The 20,500-nt window shown below is 40.8% G+C and overlaps 1 protein-coding gene across 1 annotated transcript; it reads right to left on the bottom strand.

The window, feature by feature from the left end:
• Nucleotides 1-7,324: 7,324 nt before the first annotated feature.
• Nucleotides 7,325-8,049, bottom strand: LOC116994710 (mesogenin-1). The gene has a single exon (XM_033056615.1). It carries the CDS (start codon nt 7,938-7,940, stop codon nt 7,425-7,427), a length of 516 nt encoding a protein of 171 aa, XP_032912506.1. The 5' UTR covers nt 7,941-8,049; the 3' UTR covers nt 7,325-7,424.
• Nucleotides 8,050-20,500: the final 12,451 nt, after the last annotated feature.

Genomic DNA, 20,500 nt, shown 5'->3' with positions numbered 1-20,500 from the left:
GATTCATATTGCATTCTCCTGTTTTAATGAAAGCTACTGCTTAGTATGAATCTTGATCCCTTTGGGGGAAATACACAATAATGGGTGTCTGCTTTTTAACTTTAGATTAAAGAGAATTATACAACAGGGAATTTCTGTGAAAGCTAACTTGAGCAAGAATGTATTTTGTGAATCTATTAGCACTTTGTGAGACAGCATAAGAGTCGAAAAAAATCGCATCTCTGCTGCTACCTATACCTAGATCCCACTAAACAGTTTGTGCTGTCACTGCAGCTCATGTAAGCCTTGTTTGTCTTCCAGTTGCTGCTATAAGCATTTCTGTAGTAGATGTCTCACTGTCATGTCTGGAAAAATCTGTGTGGGCTTCGTGATGAGAAACATATCAAGACACTTTTCCAGTAGAGAAGGCTGTTATGATTGAGGATTCATTTTGCTACTCCTGTTGTAGGTGAAGACTAAAGCCATGGAGCTTTGATATTGAGGAGTATCAGCATGGGAATAGCAGGAAAACGCAGAATACATAAACCTGAAAGCAGATTTGACACGTCAGTGACTTGGTGGCCAGTGCTTTCCCCTGTGTTAACCCACTGGTCTGAGGACTGGGTAATGCTCAGTCTGCAGGCAAAACCTGTTAAGAAACCAAGTGAGACACCTCTAATGTGCTGCCAGGGTTTTGTACCTAAGAGAACACAACTGTGGGTGCTTTAAGTGGTGTGGTGACTTCCCTATATCTTGCATCATGCTGACTGTCTCACCAAGAAATGAGACTGTTAAGCAGTGTTTTCTTGAGCTGAGTGTATGACAATCTTCATCTGCCATCACAGTGTTCTACCAGCACAGCACAGGCTGCCTGGAGGAGCCTGAACCACCTTCTTTCTTACATTTGTGTGGGGAGAAAAGTGTAACACTTAGAGATTGCTGTGAAAACCAAGCCTGCAGTTGGGCAGGCTATTTCAGTACTGTTAACTCTATCTTGATTGTGGCTTCCTGGGTTTTCAGGTTTTTTAATTCAAACCAAAACTCAAGGACATCATCAGGAGTAGAAATCTGGTATTTGCAATCTTGTCTAAGACACCTTCATTTATTTTCATAGTCAACACCTTGAGATGCTTTATCTGTTGATAAGAGTTGTAGAAAAGCAAAGTGATGCCCAGGAACACTGTGGCTCTACTCTTCAGCTCTTCTAAAAACTTTGTTTAGTGCCATTTTGAGGGATGAGTTATGTAAAGAATCATCTTCTCTATTAACCTTTCTGATATGTGGGGAAAATTCTAGGACATTTCCTTCCATGATTGGACAATGGTATATATAAAGCTTCTTGTCAGATGTTCCAACACCTGTGAGATACACAAAATCCATTTGAATATCAGTGAAATCTTTTAAAGAAATGACAGCAGTACTCTCTCTCCCTCAGAGGTGTCTGCTTATACTAAAATTCAGGAACTGCCTTCCTGGCTATATATATATAAAACAGAAAAAAAAATCTTCAAGTGTTTTATCAACACCTCTTTGCCTTTTAAGTGGATATTTTATGACCACATGCTTTTCCCCTGGTATTTGGGATGTTATTTTTATATCCCTGTTAACACAAGTTGAAAGCAGATCAATCTTCTTTGTTTATGCTTAACGTTTTCTGCAATTTCAACAGGTGAATGACAAAAGTGTAAGGGAAAAGAGAAGTCTGGTGTGATTTGTTTTTATAGGAAAATAGGAACAATAACAGAAATGTATTGCAGATAGTTATTTCCATTTCAAATAAATCTGGTGTGATTTGTTTTTATAGGAAAATAGGAACAATAACAGAAATGTATTGCAGATAGTTATTTCCATTTCAAATAAATGTTGATAAGTCACTGCTAATAAGTAACCTCATATCTGGTCACTGGTAGGCAGAAATCTCATTTTTTTCTATAGTCTGTATTCATTGAGAGCTAGTATTTTAAAATTTTACTGTTTTGGTGACCTAAAGTAGCAACAAATTAACACTGAAAAACTAAGAAAAGTGACATTTACTTTTTTGGCTCAATTAATTTTTTCTCACTGGTGTTATTCCTTTACTTTTTCTTTAAATGCCAAAGTCTTCAGTAGATGCTATGCACTTATATCCAGAGAAAACATGTTCTGACAATGTTGCAATGATCTGGAAAGCTTAAGGAAGTTCAAGTCTTGGCTTTTGCAACAAGTCTATTTCAGTCTTTAGCTGCTTTCATATAATTTCTGCTTTTATTTGTGTCTGTGAGTCCATAAACACCTAAGCACAGTGTTAGCTAGAATGCTGGAAGGTTTTGTGCTTGGAAAGAAATGCTTTAAAGCGTAAATAAGGTGAGTCTTTCTCCTTATCATGACATCAAGTACTGCACGAGTGCAAGCTTGGGCTGATGTTGGTGTATAAAAAAAGCAAAAAGTCGGGGGCTTGATCAGGGGAGGGGGTTCAGAAGGGGACCAGCTTCTATAGCTCATTAGAAACAGACAGCTTTATTGGATCTGTGAATTCTCCTTCCGGTTTCCTGCCTGTTAAAGGCAATAAGAGCATTTGTGGTTGCAAAGCAAATAAGTTGGAGAGCAGAAGTCACATGCTGGGCCCTTAGAAGCTGGGGCTGTATTAATGTTTGTGTGGAGTATTTTTTAGCTACTGCTGGCTGAGCTGGAAGGATGGCTCCTGGCTTCCCTGGTCAGAGGGATATGGCAGCTCAAGGAGAAGCAGCTCTCCCAAGGAACTGGCTGAAGCCCATTTGCAGGGTTTTCTTTGTCCCAAGCACACCTATGTGCAGCCCAAATGTGTCACCATAAAACCTCTTGGCACCTACGTGGTGCTCCTCAGCATAGAATTTCAAAGCACTGCGTGTGTGCGGGCGGCCCCAGGCTCCCCTCTGCTTTGGGGATGGGGGGTGAGCTCTGTGGCTAACAGAGCTGGGGCTTGCCTAGGGAGCTTCTTCCACGTGTGAGCCTTTAACCACTGGCTTAAAGTATTGGGAATACTCTCTCCAAGGTACTTACTCTTACCCTCAAGAGGCGATTTGACCTCCTTGCCCTCCTCAGGCTCTATGTCTGGCTATTGCTGCTGCTGGCAGACAACACTGCTGCATCCTCTGTATAGAGTAGGTGGCAGAGAAGTTGCCGTGCTCCTGGATTCAGGTAGAAAGCCTGTCCTGCTCAGTGAGGCTGTGCAAGCCTCCTGAATCCTGGGCTAATGCCCTACCTGCAAGGCTTCCTCATTTGCATTGCTGTGCCTCCTGCTGAACAGAGCAGTGTCATCTCCTTCCAGCTGCCCTAGAACAGCCTCTGCTCCCCAAGGCAGAAAATGAAACCCAGAGTCTATTCTCATATCACTGGTACCAGTAACTGCTCCCTCCAGCAGCACCGACTGGCTGGCTCATGGCACCAAAGGAGTTAACTGGTATAAAATCCATTATATGACTGCGGGTTCTGCCCTGCCTTTTTCTTCCCTGATAAAAGGGTTAGGATGGATATGGGGCTGAAATCCCTTTTTTCCCTGCCTTCTGATACTCTCATTGCTCTGTGGTTACACCTGGTGACTCCTGCAGCAAGTCACCCAGAGAGGAGGCAAGGGCACAACTCTTAGCATGAAGAACAGCTCAGAACCAGCTGGTGGGTCCAGTCATCTCACACGATTTCTCTTGCCCTCAGCCTGCTTCTGGGCTGTTTGTCTCTGGCTCAGTCAAAAGTGTGCATTTTAAAGTCTGGAAATACTTGTTTAAAAGGCAGAAAAATGTACTTACATGCAGCAACTGATGGTAATGATCTCATCAACAAAACTGAGAGTGAAGGACTGGTAGTTCAACTAAAATGAAGACCTTCTGTAACTCAAGGCTTCTCCTGAGCTTCTAAAATCCATTTCAATTAATTTCTGTACATCTTATAATGTACTTCATCCTTTTTCTCTTTAGCATTTGAGGACTCTTCTGCTATCGTTTCATTTTCATGGCTAGTGTCACTTAAGAAGTATAATTTCTGTGCCTGAGAAGACTGAATACTGTAGAAAACTGTATTTTAGTCATGATGGTTTCTTCTTTAGGATCCATGTTCTGCTCTCAAAGTTAGTAAGAAATTTCAATGACATACCTGCAAAAGGATGAGGTCTTGGGGACAGAGGAGTTAATTGTGTAGGACTAACCCCAGTTCTCTCTCCTGCATCTCTTCAGCATGGTGAACAACTCTATCAGAGTAAAATTTAAATTTTCAGCTATGGCCTTTCAGCTATTTTAGCTTTATTTTCATGTATATTTTTAACATACTGTGTTGAGAGAAGGTGCTCCTAGGTGAGAGATGGTCACTACTTCTGTGACTTGTGCAACTTTTTCAGACTGTGATTCAAATTTTTGCCTCTTTTCCACAGATTGTGGTGCTGCTGTTAGAATTAAATACAGCTTTATGGACCTTATTGGTTAGTTAGCTCTCATAACCATAAGTGGGGAACTTGATGTCTTTCACATCCAAAACTCCTGGGCCTAAAGGATAAAGAAGAGGAACCTGAACTGTATTCAATTTTATTGAGAATAATAAAATCCAACATTTAATAGCAGCAGGCCTTGTACCATCTTGTGCTGTGGATACAATAATTCAGATTACATTCTCTGAATCAGTGACATATGTGTGTCAAGGGGAAGAGTTGCAAAAAGTGGAGCTTATAGAGATGTTTTATGTTAGGCAGAGCAAGAATTCATTTCTTTCTGAAGGGGAGGAACAAATCTGACGTGTTTTGGGACACCTCAGTCACAGGCAGGTACTAAAGGTATTCCTCCTCTTCCCACCCTAAATTGCTCCCACTATCCCCCCAAGTAAAAGGAGTGGTCCCCTGGAAGGAGCTCAAACAAATGGTGAATGGGCACAATCTATTCTAATAAATGATCTCCATTGTGGATATGAGCTTTGGCCCCACTGTGGCACAGGGAGTGATTAAGGGCAGCTTGTTCCCCAAGGTCAGCTTAGATGCAGCCCTGTCCTCTTGGAGCCAGGGCCAGTGGCCCTGGAACGCTGGTGCCAGGGGGTTGACACAGCCAAGGTTTGGTTCACTGTCACAAACGCAGTACCATGCTCTTGAGACTCACAGCCTTGCCTCAGGGGCTACTTAGCGCTGTTTGCTCCACCCTGGACTTGCAAAGAGTCAGAGGAAGTCCCTGGGCATGTAAAAAGTTACAGCTCAGCAAGTTCAGGGCTTTACCTCTCTCTTTCACTGGGGTGGAGGGGGGAATGCTGAGCCACTTCTCCAAGGTGCAGGATACCTCATCCTGGGACACTTTCTCCACATAGCCTCACTCAGTTTTGTGAGCAGCAGTTTTCTGAGGCCATTACTTACCAGGCTGTTTGCAGACGGGTAAACTGAGGCAGCAATGTTGGATGACCAGCCAAGGTCATAAATAAAATAACAATGAAAGCAGATCCTATTAACTCCTTGTTTCTCTGCTTTAACCATGACCCTATAGGCTTCCCTAGCCTGGAGAGCATAGCCTCTACCTGTAGTTTCAAGTGTGAAACATTTAAAGAACCAATTTATAAGTTTTCCCATGAATAGATTTTGGGTCCTTGAGATCAGGCTTTCAGTTATGGTTCTGTGCAAGGTCCCATGGGTATTGTGCAGTTTCAATCCTTTGCAAAACAGATCCAGATTGACCTTCCCTATGTGGCAAGTCTGCTCAAATCTGGATCAGCTGCACAGATTTATACTGAGGAATGCTCTCTTGACATCAGTGTTGCCACCTCATATTTCTAATTTGACAATTTTACAGGGCTTTAAAAAATTATTCTATTTATATTCTTGCTGAAACACTAAAGCCTGTAACAAATCCATGTGGGTTAGTTACAAACAGAAGCATATGGGAGATATGCTTAAATGTGGTTACATCTGAGCGACAGTAGCACCTGCATAAATTTCAGGGCAGTTGCTTTTTTGTGATAGTGCTGGATTTCATTCTGCTTGCCCCAATATGTACATGCCATGTGAGAAGAGCACTGAATCAGCTTAGGCTGACCCTTGGAAGAAAAAAAATATACAAAGATACTTATAGTTCCTTCCAAACAGGGGGAAAGAAAAAACAGAGAATGGAGTTTTAGCTTTGTGGTGCTCTCCTACAGCACTTATCCACAGATCTAAACTAGCTGCCCCACAGAGACATGCTGATCTATGGGGAGACAAACCTGTTACCTTCCAGCTGCTGTGCTTCCTATGCCTTACATCTCCCCCAGCAGAAAAAGTTAATATGATTTAATTAGCTCCCCACAGCTGGGGTTTGCTCTTCTCTGGCTTGTTTCATAGCCCAAGTCCTATGACTCAGGCAATGAGATTTACAAAGCAGCATATACTTTTGGTGGTGTGGCACCCATCAGCTGAAAGTCAAAGTCATTAAAGATTAAAGCTATATCCTCAGTTGCTTGAGTTTTTTTTTTTTTAAATATTTTGTGTGCATGTGTTACAGGAATGTGAGTGACTGTAGGAAACAGCTGATCTGATGGCTTTTAATAAAATGATATGATTACCAGAGCCCTCCTAGATTTCAGTACACCTTGAGAACAGAACTTCACATCTTTGTGAAACCTGAATCAATTTATTCCATGCCAAAGATATCTCAATGTAATCTTGTTTAAGAAATTTTATGTAAAAACATCTTCCATCATTTATCAGCATTGAAGAAGGGTTTTTTTACACATTAAATACAGAAAAAAATATATACTTCTGTATATATTAATAAAGAAGCGAGGACTTAACAGCAATTTATCTATACAAAATGTCAGTTTGCTCATATTTTGTTTTCAATACTTAGCAGTCATCACTAGATTTTACTTATCTAGCAATCAGATTTATAATACAGGATACAGACTATGACACATATTTTCTTACATGCAAAAATGTTCTCACTATTAGTTACTCGATTTTTAGGTACAGTGGAAATGTTGATAAATAGACAATACTTGAACTAAATACATGTTCTTCCTCATCCTATGATTAAAGTGCCTACAAATCAATACACTTAGTATTCTTATGCAGCAGTTGTCGTTTTTTAAAATTCAGTTTAACACCTATGGATTTACTATTGTCCTTATAAAGCAAGCTCGGTCAGAACAGTGATATGTAAATCCTAGGAAGATCAGCTGGGGTTTTTTTGGTTTTTTTTTAATTTTTGTATCAGATTAGCTTTAATATTTCTCAAAAATTAAAACAAAATTATTATTAAAACAAACAAAATTTAAAAAGGGCAAAGAGCAAGGCTTGTGTCTCAGCAAGCTGCAGCTCAGGTTTTGAGGCAATCCTACATCACCTTCCAGCATTGAGTCCCAGGTTCCGCGGCGGTTCCGCTCCTCTCGCCGGGCCGCACCGCGCTCTGCCGAGGAGGAAATGTCGATGGTTTTGGTGTCGATGGTTCTGTTTGTAAGGCCCCGAGCGTGCCGGGCAGGCGCTCCCGCGGGCTCTACACCCGCTTGACGCTGTTGAGGAGCTCGGTGAGCTCGCCGATGTACTTGATGGTGTACTTCAGGGTCTGTATTTTGGTGAGGGGCTGGCCGCGCTGGCTGTAGACAGGGGGCAGGTAATTGCGGAGCGTGTGGAGCGCGTCGGCCAAGGTCCTCATGCGGAGCTTCTCCCGCTCGCTGGCCTTCCTCCTGCGCTGGGCCGACATGCGCACCTTGGTGCCCTTGGGCAGCCGGGCCTGCCCGGGGCTGGGCAGCAGCGCGGGCGGCAGCTCCACCAGCCCGTAGGCCGCCAGGCCGCTGCCCCCGCTGCCGTAGGGCGCCTCGGCCGCCGCCGGGCACGGCGACGAGGAGTAGGACTCGAAGGAGGGTGTCGGGGACAGGCTGTGCGGGGGCGACACGGGGTGCAGCTCGAAGGAGCCGGCCGGGCTTTTCCAGTCCCAGGACGACAAGCAGGCGGGGTGTTCGGAGCCCAGAGCATCTTCCATGTTTATCAGTGTCTCGTGCAGCTTGTCCATGCCGGAGCAGCGCTCGGAGAAGCGATGCCCTCTGGCCACCAGCAAAGGCTGGAGCCGGCGGCTGCCGAGAGCTTTTTATGATGGAGGGAGGCAAGTGACAGAGTGGGAACACGGGCTTGGTGCGAGGAGTTCAAAGGAGCGCCAGAAGTGCTAAGATAGAAAATGAACTCCTGATGTGCTAGTTTCTTCTCAGTGATAATTATCAACCTTCAGCTAAAAAGCCTTTAAGCTAACAGGCAACAGCAAGGAAGGGAGAAAAAAAGATTATCTTCTTGCAACTAAACCGATTAGGGCTGCGTATCTACACCGAGCCTTGGGCTGGGGGGAAAAGTGGTGACAGAGGAAAAAGAAAATTCACCATTTTACAAAACAATTTACAGGATTTACTGGTCGCTAACACAAACCCTAAATTTAAGCCATTGAGCCCTGATTTCTGGGTGAGCGAAGGTGATGGCACTAGGGCAGAGAAAATGTGAGCCATGCTGACTGCTGCTGGGGCAGTCCCTTATCTGCATGATAATTGCAAAAGTCAAAGATTGTTTGGATTTGTGTGTGTTCTGGCTCTCTGGATTTCTCCTCTCATGAGACTGCAACTCCTGAGAAACCAATCACTTCGGTTTTCAATATGAGATAGCAGGAAAGAACTGCAGTGCGTTCCCCTGCAGTTTGTAGCTTTATGTGCTGTTTTAATACATGGCTGGAAAATAAAAAAGGAAATCTGTAAATGTAAACAAGGTCAAAGTCCCATTAAAAATAGGAAAATGTAATTAACAAGAAAGGTCTAGGAAGCAAAATATGCAGTGGATGAATTTTGGGTCCAGACAAATATTTTCTGTGAAAATTTGATTCAAAGTAATACCCATGTTATATATCTGTTAGAGAAGACTAGAAGCTACTTCTGTAAAATTTTCTGCCTCTAGGAATCTGTTCTTCTGTCCAAAAAACCTGTTTCCAGTCCCAGTTCAATGCAACAGTGGTTATATGTTTCACAGTTCAAGTGAAAATGTATAACTTATAAATTAATATCATTAATAACAAGCACTTTTCATCTCTAGGCTTTAGTACAGCTTACAGTGATGATTAATGTTCTCTATTACTCTGGGGAAATGGATGGAGGCAAGGAGGAACTTTCCCCAAATCACACAGCAAAGCATTAGGAGAGCCAGGAAAACTGTCCAAAACTCCTGAGCTCTGCAGCTGTTGAACAGCTTGGCTGCCAGCCATGACTTTGTGTTGGCACATAATGGAAGCAAAATGTAATATATAATGAAAAGAAGGGGAGAAAGAGTGTCAACCTGGAGGAAAAAATAAAAGCAGGATTTATTTTAGAGTTTCCTTCTGTGTAATGATCTCTGTATGCTCCATAATCCACTCCAAACAAAGGCAGGGAATGCCTCACAGTGGCACACAGCCAAAGCATGCTGAGGTTTTCTGGAACGTGCCACTTCCTTCTGTGAAATCCTCACTACAACCACACAGAATAAAACCAATACTCAGCATAGTCACTGGGAAGGCTTTTGTGAGTTTTTATGAGTTAGGTATCAAAACTTCAGGAGGCATCGATGGGGCACTTACTGGTTTTATGCTGAGATGAATAAGAGAGTACCAAAAAGTACAATTTTTGCATTTCAGCCAGAGCTGAGAAAGTTTGATTATCATGACATCTACCCAACACAAGCTCCTACAGACAGGATTGCTTTGTGTTTTGTGGTTACCTCATCATGTTCTGAGCTCTTCTCTGGTCCTTCTTTAAGGAAAATGAGATGAAACAGTCCTAAGAAGCACAGAGAGTCTAAAACTGGTAAAAACTAAAAGTTAGACAAGATTACAGCTATTTTCTGTGTCTTCAGTAATCTGAATGGTTTCACTGAGTACCAAGACAATGGTCCCAATGTCCCAAGTTAGACACAAGATCTAATTTTGCATAAATAGGGAACTTCTTCTGTCCCACTCTTTTTCCTCCGGATATTGTCTTTTTTTTTTCCTTTTTTTTCCCCTGTTAACACAGCAATTAAAAGACTACAAATACAAAAATACAAAGAGAGGGAGGTGGAAGAGGAGGCACTTTTGTCAGGATGTGAAAAGGAAAATAAGCTTCCCAACATATGTATGTATATATGTATGTCTGCATGTATATAATATATGCATGTGGAATGTATAAATATATTAAAAATACACATAGTGAGCACATATATAGATTGTTCTGTACAGCAGTTTTCATTTTGGAACCAAATAGTAATTTAATGCAGTAAAATTAGCAGCAAAATCTTCAACAAATCACTTGTTTGCTGGCTATAAATAATGTATCTCACCCGTTAATTTATGGGTAAATCATAGAAAGTGTTGCTCAGACACCAAGGAGGGGAAAGTTTTTGTGCATGTCCAAGATTTTTACAGACTATATTCTGATTCATCTCTGTGTTCTTATATATTGGGATTCAGATGAGATTAGGCTGGGAAGAGGAATGCAAATTATAGCAATAGCTATATATTTTCGTATATCTTATGAGTAAATGTTTAGAGCTACCAATATGGATATGAGAGGGTATGAGAGTATGTAGACAACAGCTCTGATTGCATTAAAAATCACTGGATCTTGTAAACTTATGCTCTTGTGAACTGTTAACACAAGCAAGAAAAGATTGCAGGCTTTTCTATATTAATAGATAATATGGGGCCAATGCCTTGCAGTTGCTGTGCATCCTTTTTATGCCCATTGTGCTCCCTGCCACTGTTTTAGCTTGGACACACCTACTTATGTCCCAAATGTTTTCTGTCTGTGGTCCAGGAGAGGCCACCGAGGGCACAGGGTGAGCAGAGGGTTTCCCCAGACTGAAGCAAGCGTTGCCACAACCCAGCTTCAGAGCCAGAGAAGGGGCTGTGCCCTGGTGGCTCTGCTGGTGGAGATGCAGACAGAGGTTCTGTTTGGAAAACTGGCCACCAGTTCTGGCCACAACCCCCAGGTTCCCTAACAGACTCAATTTTGGCTGAATTGAGAAGCTGTGTGACACCTCTCCATGGTCCTGGTGTGATCCACAGCCTGTGTGAGCCAGCAGAGTCTCGTGGTGTGTAGCTGTTCTTGGATTAAGTAGTTTTGGACAATGCTTCATTTGCACCCACAAGAATGAGAATTCTCACTTAGGAAATTATTTTGTGAAGTACAGAAAGTTATAACACACAAAAAAATCCATGGGAACAGTAGGACTGTTCTCAGTATTATTTGTAACACTTTAAAAAGTATCATACAGAGGAAGGCAAGGCTACAGGCTGGATACCAGGTTTATTTTCTAAAACCTGTGACAATTGGATGCTCTCATTAAAGTGCTAGGAAGGTCTAGTATTTCAGGTGGCCTCTTCCTAGGTAGTAAATTCACAGAAAAAGGAAAAAAAAAACCCAAATTTTGGTATCTTTTTAAAATTCTGCTTCCTGTGAATTTTAGAAATTTGCTTTTTGTCCATTAATAAAGTCAAAACATTGAAGGAAAGTGAGATACTAGACTAACACCCTTGAAATATGAACTGACAAAAAATGATAAGGCATTTTCTTCTTGACTGGTAGTTTGGATTTTCATTTCAATAATCTATTCTGCAGTGCAAAGGCTAACATCTCAGTCTTCATCTCCTTTAAAATGAAATGTTCCCTGCTCATATATTTGAACTCATCACAGGAATGTGGACACATGGAAAGAGCAAAAAGTTTTCAATTTAAAAAAACCCAAACCATCCATAGCATAGAAAATTTCTAGAGCTTCAGGTTTAAAATTTAAAATAAGAAGTCCATATATTATGGCATGATTATGTATGGTAAAAAAAATGCCTTTTCATGTACAGTAATTTACAACTGATGTAAGTTGGTTTTTTTTCTATATTAGAATGTATTTTCACCGTACTGTGAATTTGATAGGAAAGACAGACAGTGAGTAGAAAATTGTGGTGGCTGGGAAGAATGCAGGCTGAAACTGAGTAAACATGGATAAATGTGTTTAAATAACATTAATTTCATCACAGTCAACTTCCTTTAGAATCAGAAGTCTGGGCTTCTTTTATCCAAGAAGCAGATCATACTAACATCCTTGTAGAGCACTTAGATAATACAGTCTCATCTTACAGTTTATAATGTGAAAAAAACAAAAAACAAAACCAAAGGCTTTTAAAGTCTATTCACCTCCTCTTTTATAACCAGTTCCCCAAGTATTGGCTGCACGCCACCCGCTCGCTGTGGGGGTGTCTGTGGCCATCCTGCACCAGGACCAATCACCACATATAAAATGTGGGGCAAGCAGCTGCAGGTCTCACTAACTTCAGCAGACGCAGCAGGTGTTCAACACTTCTGAAAAACAGTGTTGAACACCTCTGTTTACACCCAAGATGGCAATAAAGGAAGGAAAGGATCCACCACATTTGTTATCCAGACTCACATTATCCACCAGACTATGCTTCTCTCCTTTTTAAGGCTTTGCCTCAGTTTAAATAGAATATTTTTTTTTTTTTTTAGAATTTTTAGACCTTGAAACTTCCTTCTTACTTCTTCAACAAGGTTTAATCTGAGTCCAATCTCAATTGAAACAAAAAAGATTTCTTAATAAGCAAGCTGGTCAACAAATCCATATATTTGGAGTTTTTTGAGGTCAGTGACCTGAAGAATGCAGATGCATAGCCACTTAAAATTCCCAGACAGAACGAAGGCAGTAAGAAAACAAGGACCAATTCTTAGTCCAGTTCTAAGGGAGCCCAAAACCTTTACTATAATCAATGAAAATAATGTGTAGATTGGATGTCTAATTGCCATTAGACAATTAGACCATCTTTGGTCAAGCAAACCTGTGGCTAGCACAAAATAAAATATTGTTATTAATATGTAATGAGACCAGAAGTAATCTAGTTCTAATGCTGTTAAAAAATCCTGCCATAAACATTTAAAACTTTTAATGTTCTCAAGGACGCAGCTCCAAAATATCCAGACCGGACCCTGCTCATGGAGAAGAAACAATCAAGTGAGTATCACTGATTTCTCCAGGGCTATGCATAGTGAACAAGCATCTCTGTACTGTTGGGTTGGCAAGATCAGGACTTATCTATTTGCTTTACATCCTCAAATGTAAGTATTTGATCCTCCAAATAGTGTCAGTCTCCATCGACTGACAAGTGACATCAGCTCCGCAATTCATTTAAAACATCTGATCTCCAAGCAACTGGCTTCCCAGATGAAAAGCCCTACGTGTGGAATTTACACCTACCCACCTTTTAAGTAGAGAGTTTATTACCTAGTGGTTTTCAGCTGATATTTAGGAATGTCTTTTTAATACCCCTGTTAACAGAAGTTGAAAGGAGGTTCGACTATGTGGTTGGTCTTTAATGTCCACTGGCTACCTCAGGCAGAAGGAAGAGGCAAAGCTGAGGGAGGAAGGAAAGCCTAATAAGATTCATTTTGCTCAGAAATGAGAATTAACAGATATTATCAAAATAATAGAAGCTGTTTCTGTAGGAGAACTCTATTAGCACTTAGTGCAGCTAATTATGTCATCTTTCACATTGAGTTTTAAAAACTGTTATAATGGAGTGGATATATCTCAGTTTTTCATGGGAGAGGTGGAGGATTACTTGCTGCAAGTATTTCAAGATCAGCAATACCTCCTTTCATATCCAAAAACACACTTTCAAATTTAATAAATTGTGAAGTACAATATATTTTATATCCAAGTGTTTCTTCTACTGTCCCATGAAGAGTGGGATGATTACCTTTGCCATGTGTAGCAGTGGTTTCACAGGCATTATTAAAAAACTGGGATAGCACCTAAGGGTTTGTACTCTTGCTTTTCCTGCTATTAAAATGGGCTTTCATGCATTTGTTTTGCAACGTGATGTATTTTCCAAAACTAGGTAAAACTTACAAGAAATTCCAATAGCCAGGAAAATTGCATTAAAAGCTCAGTTGTGACTGTCTGTAGTCGAGCTGCAGAGCTGAAGCTGGGTGTTTGTGCAGGGAGCTATTTTTCAATTTCTGTGATTACATTTCAGCTTAGGCTGTTCCTTTTTCTCCACTGAACCTCCTCTTCAGTATCTGCCCATTTCTTCCTCCCCCACATGCTAGCACTGATGTGCAGAATTGCTGTGTGCTGCTAACATAAACCATGTTTGATCTCTGTGCTAAATGAAGTTATGCTCTGGGCACACTCTCAGTTCAATTTAATGATTATAAAATGGATCAATAACCTGGAAAGAGACAACATACAAATGTTAGATTGCAGATTTTATTTAGCACTTACATATTTCACATTCAGAAATAAAATGCTGTGAGTCTGTTTGAGCACCTTTCATTGCACGTGGTTAGCCCACGGGTGAGGAGCATTGATTTCAAACTGCAATCATAAATTTCTTGGCAAGTTACTAAATCTTAATTTAATCACATGCAATCCCACAAAAAAAGTCTGTGCTTCAGGCTATTGATGAATCTGAATGCGATGTTAATTTAGGGATTTTTTTCCCCATTTGATCAGAGTGCTTCCATGAATTTTGCCTACCAAATTAAACTCAGTCTTAGAAGAGTCCCATGAATATATTTGAGTAAAATTGTTCACATTTTTTGTAGGTAATGCTGCATATGCAGCAATATCATTTTCAAATGGTATTGAAGTGTGGGTAGTGGTTAATGTCTTGGAGAACAGAGCTTCCATCAGAGGGACTGGATAAAATTATCTGGCAGCAGCCTTGGGATGTGCAAAGAAAGCAAAGACAAGTTCCTGTGCTGGCTGGGATAACCCATGCAGCAGCACAGGCTCAGGGAGACAAGCCAGGAGGCAGCTTCTTAGAAGACCTGGGAAGCCTGGTGGGTTGGAGCTCTAGAGCAAGGCCAGAGAAAGGTCACCAGGCTGGCCCTGGAGCAGTGGATGTGGTGTGTGGGCAGAGGGCCAGGGAGCTGGGTCTGCCTGCCCAGGGGGCTCAGCACAGCCTGACCCCTGCCTGCAAGTGCAGCTACCTGGTGGGAGGTGAGAAGAGCAACCAAGCTCTTTGCACACTGCAGGACTGAGGCAACAAACACAATTTCTGAGTCTTAAAAGCCCTTGACCTTCCAGTGATGCATTATAGGTTTCCTGCTGTGATAGAAGACACAGATATTTTCCTGCCTGATTATAGTTTTGGACAGTTGTGTTTGGCTTCCAAGACCGTGGTGCAGAGGTCTGTGTTTCTCTGCCACTGAAGAACCTGCTCCTTTTCTTTACCTCATGATCAACTGCTATTTTCCACCTCTTCTCAATTTTTCTACTTCTAGTTTGTCCCCATCTATCGCTAAATCTTATTCCTTTTCCTCTTTTCTTTATAATTTAAAATTAATTTAATTTCTCTCTCTCGCTCTTTCTTTAAGGTTTCATCTACTTGATTTTCTGTGTCTCACTTTTTTGATGCTTCTTGGTACTGACAGCAGAAAATTATGCCTTTGCTTGACATCCTGCTCATATAAATCATACAGCTCTCTTTATCTACTCAGTTGCATGGATAAAGTTAACTTAGAAGCAGGAAATATTTATTATCCACTTGAAACAAGCTTTTTAGGCAGTTCTAAGCACAGCTTATCAAATAGTTATATTGTTATAGTATATAGTTACAGATAAGGACTCAGTTAAGGTTGTAAAATTGAAAAAAAATTGTTTTAGGTCACGGCTGTTTAGAAAACTATTTTTTGTTTCTATTTTTAAACACAAAAAAAGAGTAAAAAACTTAAAACTCCTGCCAAGAACACATAAGTATGGGCCAGTAAGTAAAATTTATGAATCTATCAGGTCAGACAAAGAGAAGGTAAAATGTAGAGCTAGAAGGAATAGAGGATTACCAATCCAGCCCTTAGTTTGGCCTTCATTCTGAGAGCCCATTTAGCTGTGTGCTGCTGTCCCCATCACTCTGAAGAGACACAGACATCTGGTTTGCACCCTGCCTGAGTTCCTGCTTCGTTAATGGTAATTGGGATGTGTAAAAGCGGTGCATGCATGAATAAGCAGGTAGATCTCACACCAGCAGGTATGCAAATCCAGCAGGCAGCTGGTGCTGGCTGCAGCTCCACTCGCTTAGGATCCAGTTTGCTGCAATCCAGGGAAAACACTAAAGCATGGTGTGCAGAGGCAGCACAACCAGGTCACCATCAGGATGGGAAAACAGGTCCCAGTGTCCCCAGCCCTGCCACTGACCCGCACGGGCACAAAGAGATCTTTGCCCTCTCTTCTGCTCTTGCTCCCCAAATCTCCCTTCCAGGGATGCAGGCTGTGTCGGGGAGGGATCACCTCTCTGCAGAGATCTCTGCAATGCCCACCACAGCAGTCAGCTTAACAGACTGTATAAAATGGAGATGGAAATAGAAAGCAATTAAATCTAAATTCTCTGGTTGATACCGCTTTAAGCCAGTTGAGCTTACAGAGAAATGGTTTTCCACAGTAAATACTGGCAAATGGGTTGTAGTAAAAATAAAAACAAAGAAAAAAAAAAAAGGAAAACGTTGATTTCCCTGACATTGACCTGCCCTGTCAGGCTGGGATGCGCATTCATCAGTGTCTCGCTCTTATCTGGTGTCTGACATTCTGTGATGAGTTGAAAGCAAAGTAACACAGATGGATGGCGTTCTCTTTTGAAGAACAAAATGTACCGGGAACTGAATTTTCAAGTACATTCAACGTGAAGTTAACTCTTAGATTGAAGGAGCATCTTTTAAAGGAGAGCCAGGGAAAAAAACGCAGGGACTCAGCTGGGCTGTTGGGGTTTTCCTATTGATGTGCATCCAAAGTAAACTAACATTTACATAGTCCCTGCTACTTCCAGTGTACTCCAGACAATGGCTAATCAGTACTCATTACACAGCTTTAAAAAGGCCGAGTATTCTGGGGTGGTGACCTGCATCCTCCCAAATAAAACTTAGAGCCTGGGGCTGTTTGGCCAGCCACCTCCATCCTTGGAGCTTTCCTGAGATCAGGCTGGCTGTCCTCCTACAAGGAACGCTCCAACACTTATATTCTTTCAGAGGAAAAGCTCAGTTTGTAGAAATATAATTGCTAATGGAATAGGAAGCAATTTCAACAGGGAATTTTTAATTAGTGAACTCAGACTACTTTAGGAATCGAATCTGAGATGAGAATGAAATGAGGCTGGCTCACACACCTGGAATTCATCATTATGATCCAGCAGAGGAATCAGCTAGTTATATGAAATTTTGAAAAATCACGAGGGTACAATACTCCTGTTTCAAATACTCAGCTAGGTTCCTACAGAATCCTTAAACTTCCTACTTTTATTGGGGCCAGATAGTAACTACTGTCAACATCTTTTATATATCCTAGGGTTGTATGTTTGATTATGCTCATGTGTGCTCATGATTTTTTTTTTTCCAGGGCTTCCTCTTCCAGCCCAAAGATAGCTGTGCTGCTAGGAGTGTTAATTTTTTGTTTTCTTTTTTTTTTTTTTTTTTTTTGGCAAAGCAAAGTTTTAAATAATATTTAATAAGTGGCTCCAGGGCTGCCACAGTGTTTTCTCACTTGGTGTGAAAATTCTTCAAACGTCCTGCAGCAAGGAGTTCCTTTCAAAAATAAATTCAAACGTATAGAAGAAGCCAATCTTTACAGCCAGTGGGCTATCAGACTGCATTTTATAAAATTTTCCATGAAGACTTTCTCTAATTTAAAATAAACTCTAATGAAACAAGTCTCAATGTATTTTATTTCTAGTGTTATATAAAAGCCACTCCAATTCAGCAATAAAATATTTTCTGGACACAAATAGTTTAATTATTTTTTTCTAGTGTTCATCTTCAGGGTGACTCTCAGAGCTACTATTCCTCCTAGATCTTCCACCTGGTAAAACGTGAATTAGGTGTCTGGCCAGGGGCACAAGCACTGAGGGGAAAAGATCAAAGGCCTATAAATGTGTCAAACTTTCAAATGCAAATCACCTGCCATAACGCTGCTGAGAACAAATCCTTCATTATCACCATTCTGTGAAAGGCTTAAATTAGCCTGAATTAGCTGAAAAGAACAAGAAGAAGAAAGTCATCTATCTTCATGTGAGTTTTATTGCCCTTAGATTTATTTGGCTAATGGTTTGATAGCCCACTAATCCGAATATCTGCATAACAGATTCTTCAAATGACCCATAAATAATATATGTGATCACAGAATGTTGTTATTAAAGTGAAATCTGTGACAATAGATTAATAAAAGAGCACTTACAATAAGCCACTCCTTTTCATTGCCAAACTATGAGCTACTGTGATTGATATAATATCAATTATCAACTGGCTTCTTAGCTTGAATCACATTTAGAGGATTTTTTTATTATGCACTTCCTAAATTGTGTGTTCTCCAGATAGATGCTGTACCCATCTTTACTATTGGGTGCCATTCTGCAAACATACTTTCCTAAGATGTACTATGTCTTGGAGTCTTTTATGAATCATTCTAGTGATGTAATGAAATATCTGATCAATTTGACTAGAAGAGCCCCCACAATCACGCTATACTTTATTTATAAGGGGAAATCTTAGCACTGTATTTTGTTAAATTAACAACTGCAGAGAGGTTTTAAGTGAACTTTATTTGGAACTTGAAAGAGGATAGACTGCTGTCAGAAAGCTCTTGGTTGGGTTGGACAAAGCAATGTCTGGGAGGAGCTGGCTGGGCACCCTGAGCTTCCACAAGCTTCTTTGGAAGGTGTCCTTGGGTGGGTCTGGTGGGACTGCCCAGAACATCAGTGCAGGTAACCTCTGTCTGCAGCATGGACACTTTGTGCCTCATGGGCTCTTCTTTGGTCAGATTTTTAATATATGCCCTCTCTGAAACATTCATCCTGCCAAAGTCCCTTGCTTGGGTTATAGTCCAAGTTACATTACTAGTTAATCACAATGTACAAACTCAGGTCTTTTCACCAGGCATGAGTAACAAGGTTGTAGGATTTCCATACAAGAGGGCTGTGCCAGATCATATGGATACCCACCTGGATGAGGACCCCACAGTTCTGAAATCTCCCTGTTCACTGTCATGTCAGAGTAGCTCCAAGTCTTTGGCTTCTGTGGTGAGAGTGGCCTGGCCATTGGAAAACACCAACAATTGTTGATAGCCATTTTTTCTGAATCTGTAACTTACGGCTTCCCAACCAAAAGAGTTTGGTTTTGTAGTAGAAAAAAAAAATCCCACACTTAAACTGCTGGTATCCTCCAAGGTAAATATACTATTACAGAGAGTGTTTTTGCAAGATAACACCACTGTTATTGGAAGGAATATAATCTTGGTGGATTTGTTCAGTTCTCTGTAAAAAGTCAAACAATTTCAATGCTAGAGCCATATGCCCATTTTAATCAGTTATTATTCAGCTTATCAGTGTGGGGAATGTTCTCTCCATAAGGCCTCAGTGGTGAACTGTTGATAACAGAACAAGCAAAGAATTAGTGGCCTTTTAAAATTTTTTATTAAATATGCTAGGTTGTTATACAGAAATCAGTAGATTTTTACAGGATATTTTTCAGCCCACTTTCCAAACCACTAACACCAGAGATTACAATGTGGAAGGTGAAGGATTAAAAGGTTGTGGATAAAAGTTTGTTTGGTAAATAAAAACTTGGCCTTTGAAGCTGAAAAAGCCACCACCAACCCCAAATAGAAAATGTCACTGTTCATCCTGCTTGCTTTCATTATTGTATCTCAGAACCCCTTATCTATATGATTATTGTAGTGATTTCTTCTGGTATTGCTAAAAAGAAAATTCTTAAAATTGAACAGCAAAAGAACATATTTTATGCATTTTTACCATTACCATACAAAAAACCATAGTAGTCAGCAACTGACTGTAATAGTGGGGGGAAAAAACAAAATGCCATCAACTGAGAACAGTACTTCTTTAGAAATCACAAATAGAAATAATGAGGCTACAGCTTTTCCCAAATATCTGTTTTGCAAATTCTAAGCAATCTGCAAGAAGAAGAGGGATTTTTAGAAAGGGTAACAAAGTGACATCTTTGATGATGGCATTTCAGTAGATGCCAGAACAAAGATGCATTTTTGCTTGGAGATGCATGAGCACAAACCCATCCCTTTCCCTTGGACCTGACTGGTAGGAAGAACAAATCCCATACACCTTATGATAAATAATAAACACAGAAAACACAAATCACTACCTGAAACCATGCTGTAAAAGCTTGTATGCTTCAGGTTAAAAGGCAATAGAAAGGAATAAATGTTGGAAGTATATCTTGGGAAAGGAGTAGAAAGGAATAGAAAGGAGTAGAAGAGAGTAGAAAGGAGTAGAAGTGGGGCTGTGTGTGCCTCACTAAAAATTGTTGTAGGAGCCTTACACAGGGAGGACAATAGTTTGTCTGAACTGCTGATCTGCATGCCTTGGGCTTTCTCAGGATGTTATACCAAATCTGGCAACACAAGTGCTTGGAATTCAGGATTCCTTTATGCCCTATGCCACCCCACTGTACTATTTCCTGCTCTTCTGTTGCATTTCCTAAACTTCCCTGTAACATCAGCATCCCTTTTCTCAGTTTTTTGGTAACTCCTCAAGGCAAAGCATTTACATCCTCATGT

Source organism: Catharus ustulatus, chromosome 3, assembly GCF_009819885.2.
Source record: "Catharus ustulatus isolate bCatUst1 chromosome 3, bCatUst1.pri.v2, whole genome shotgun sequence".
In the NCBI taxonomy this organism is placed as follows: domain Eukaryota; kingdom Metazoa; phylum Chordata; class Aves; order Passeriformes; family Turdidae; genus Catharus; species Catharus ustulatus.
Note: the sequence above shows the minus strand (reverse complement) of the source record. Positions and strands in the feature narration are given on the sequence as shown.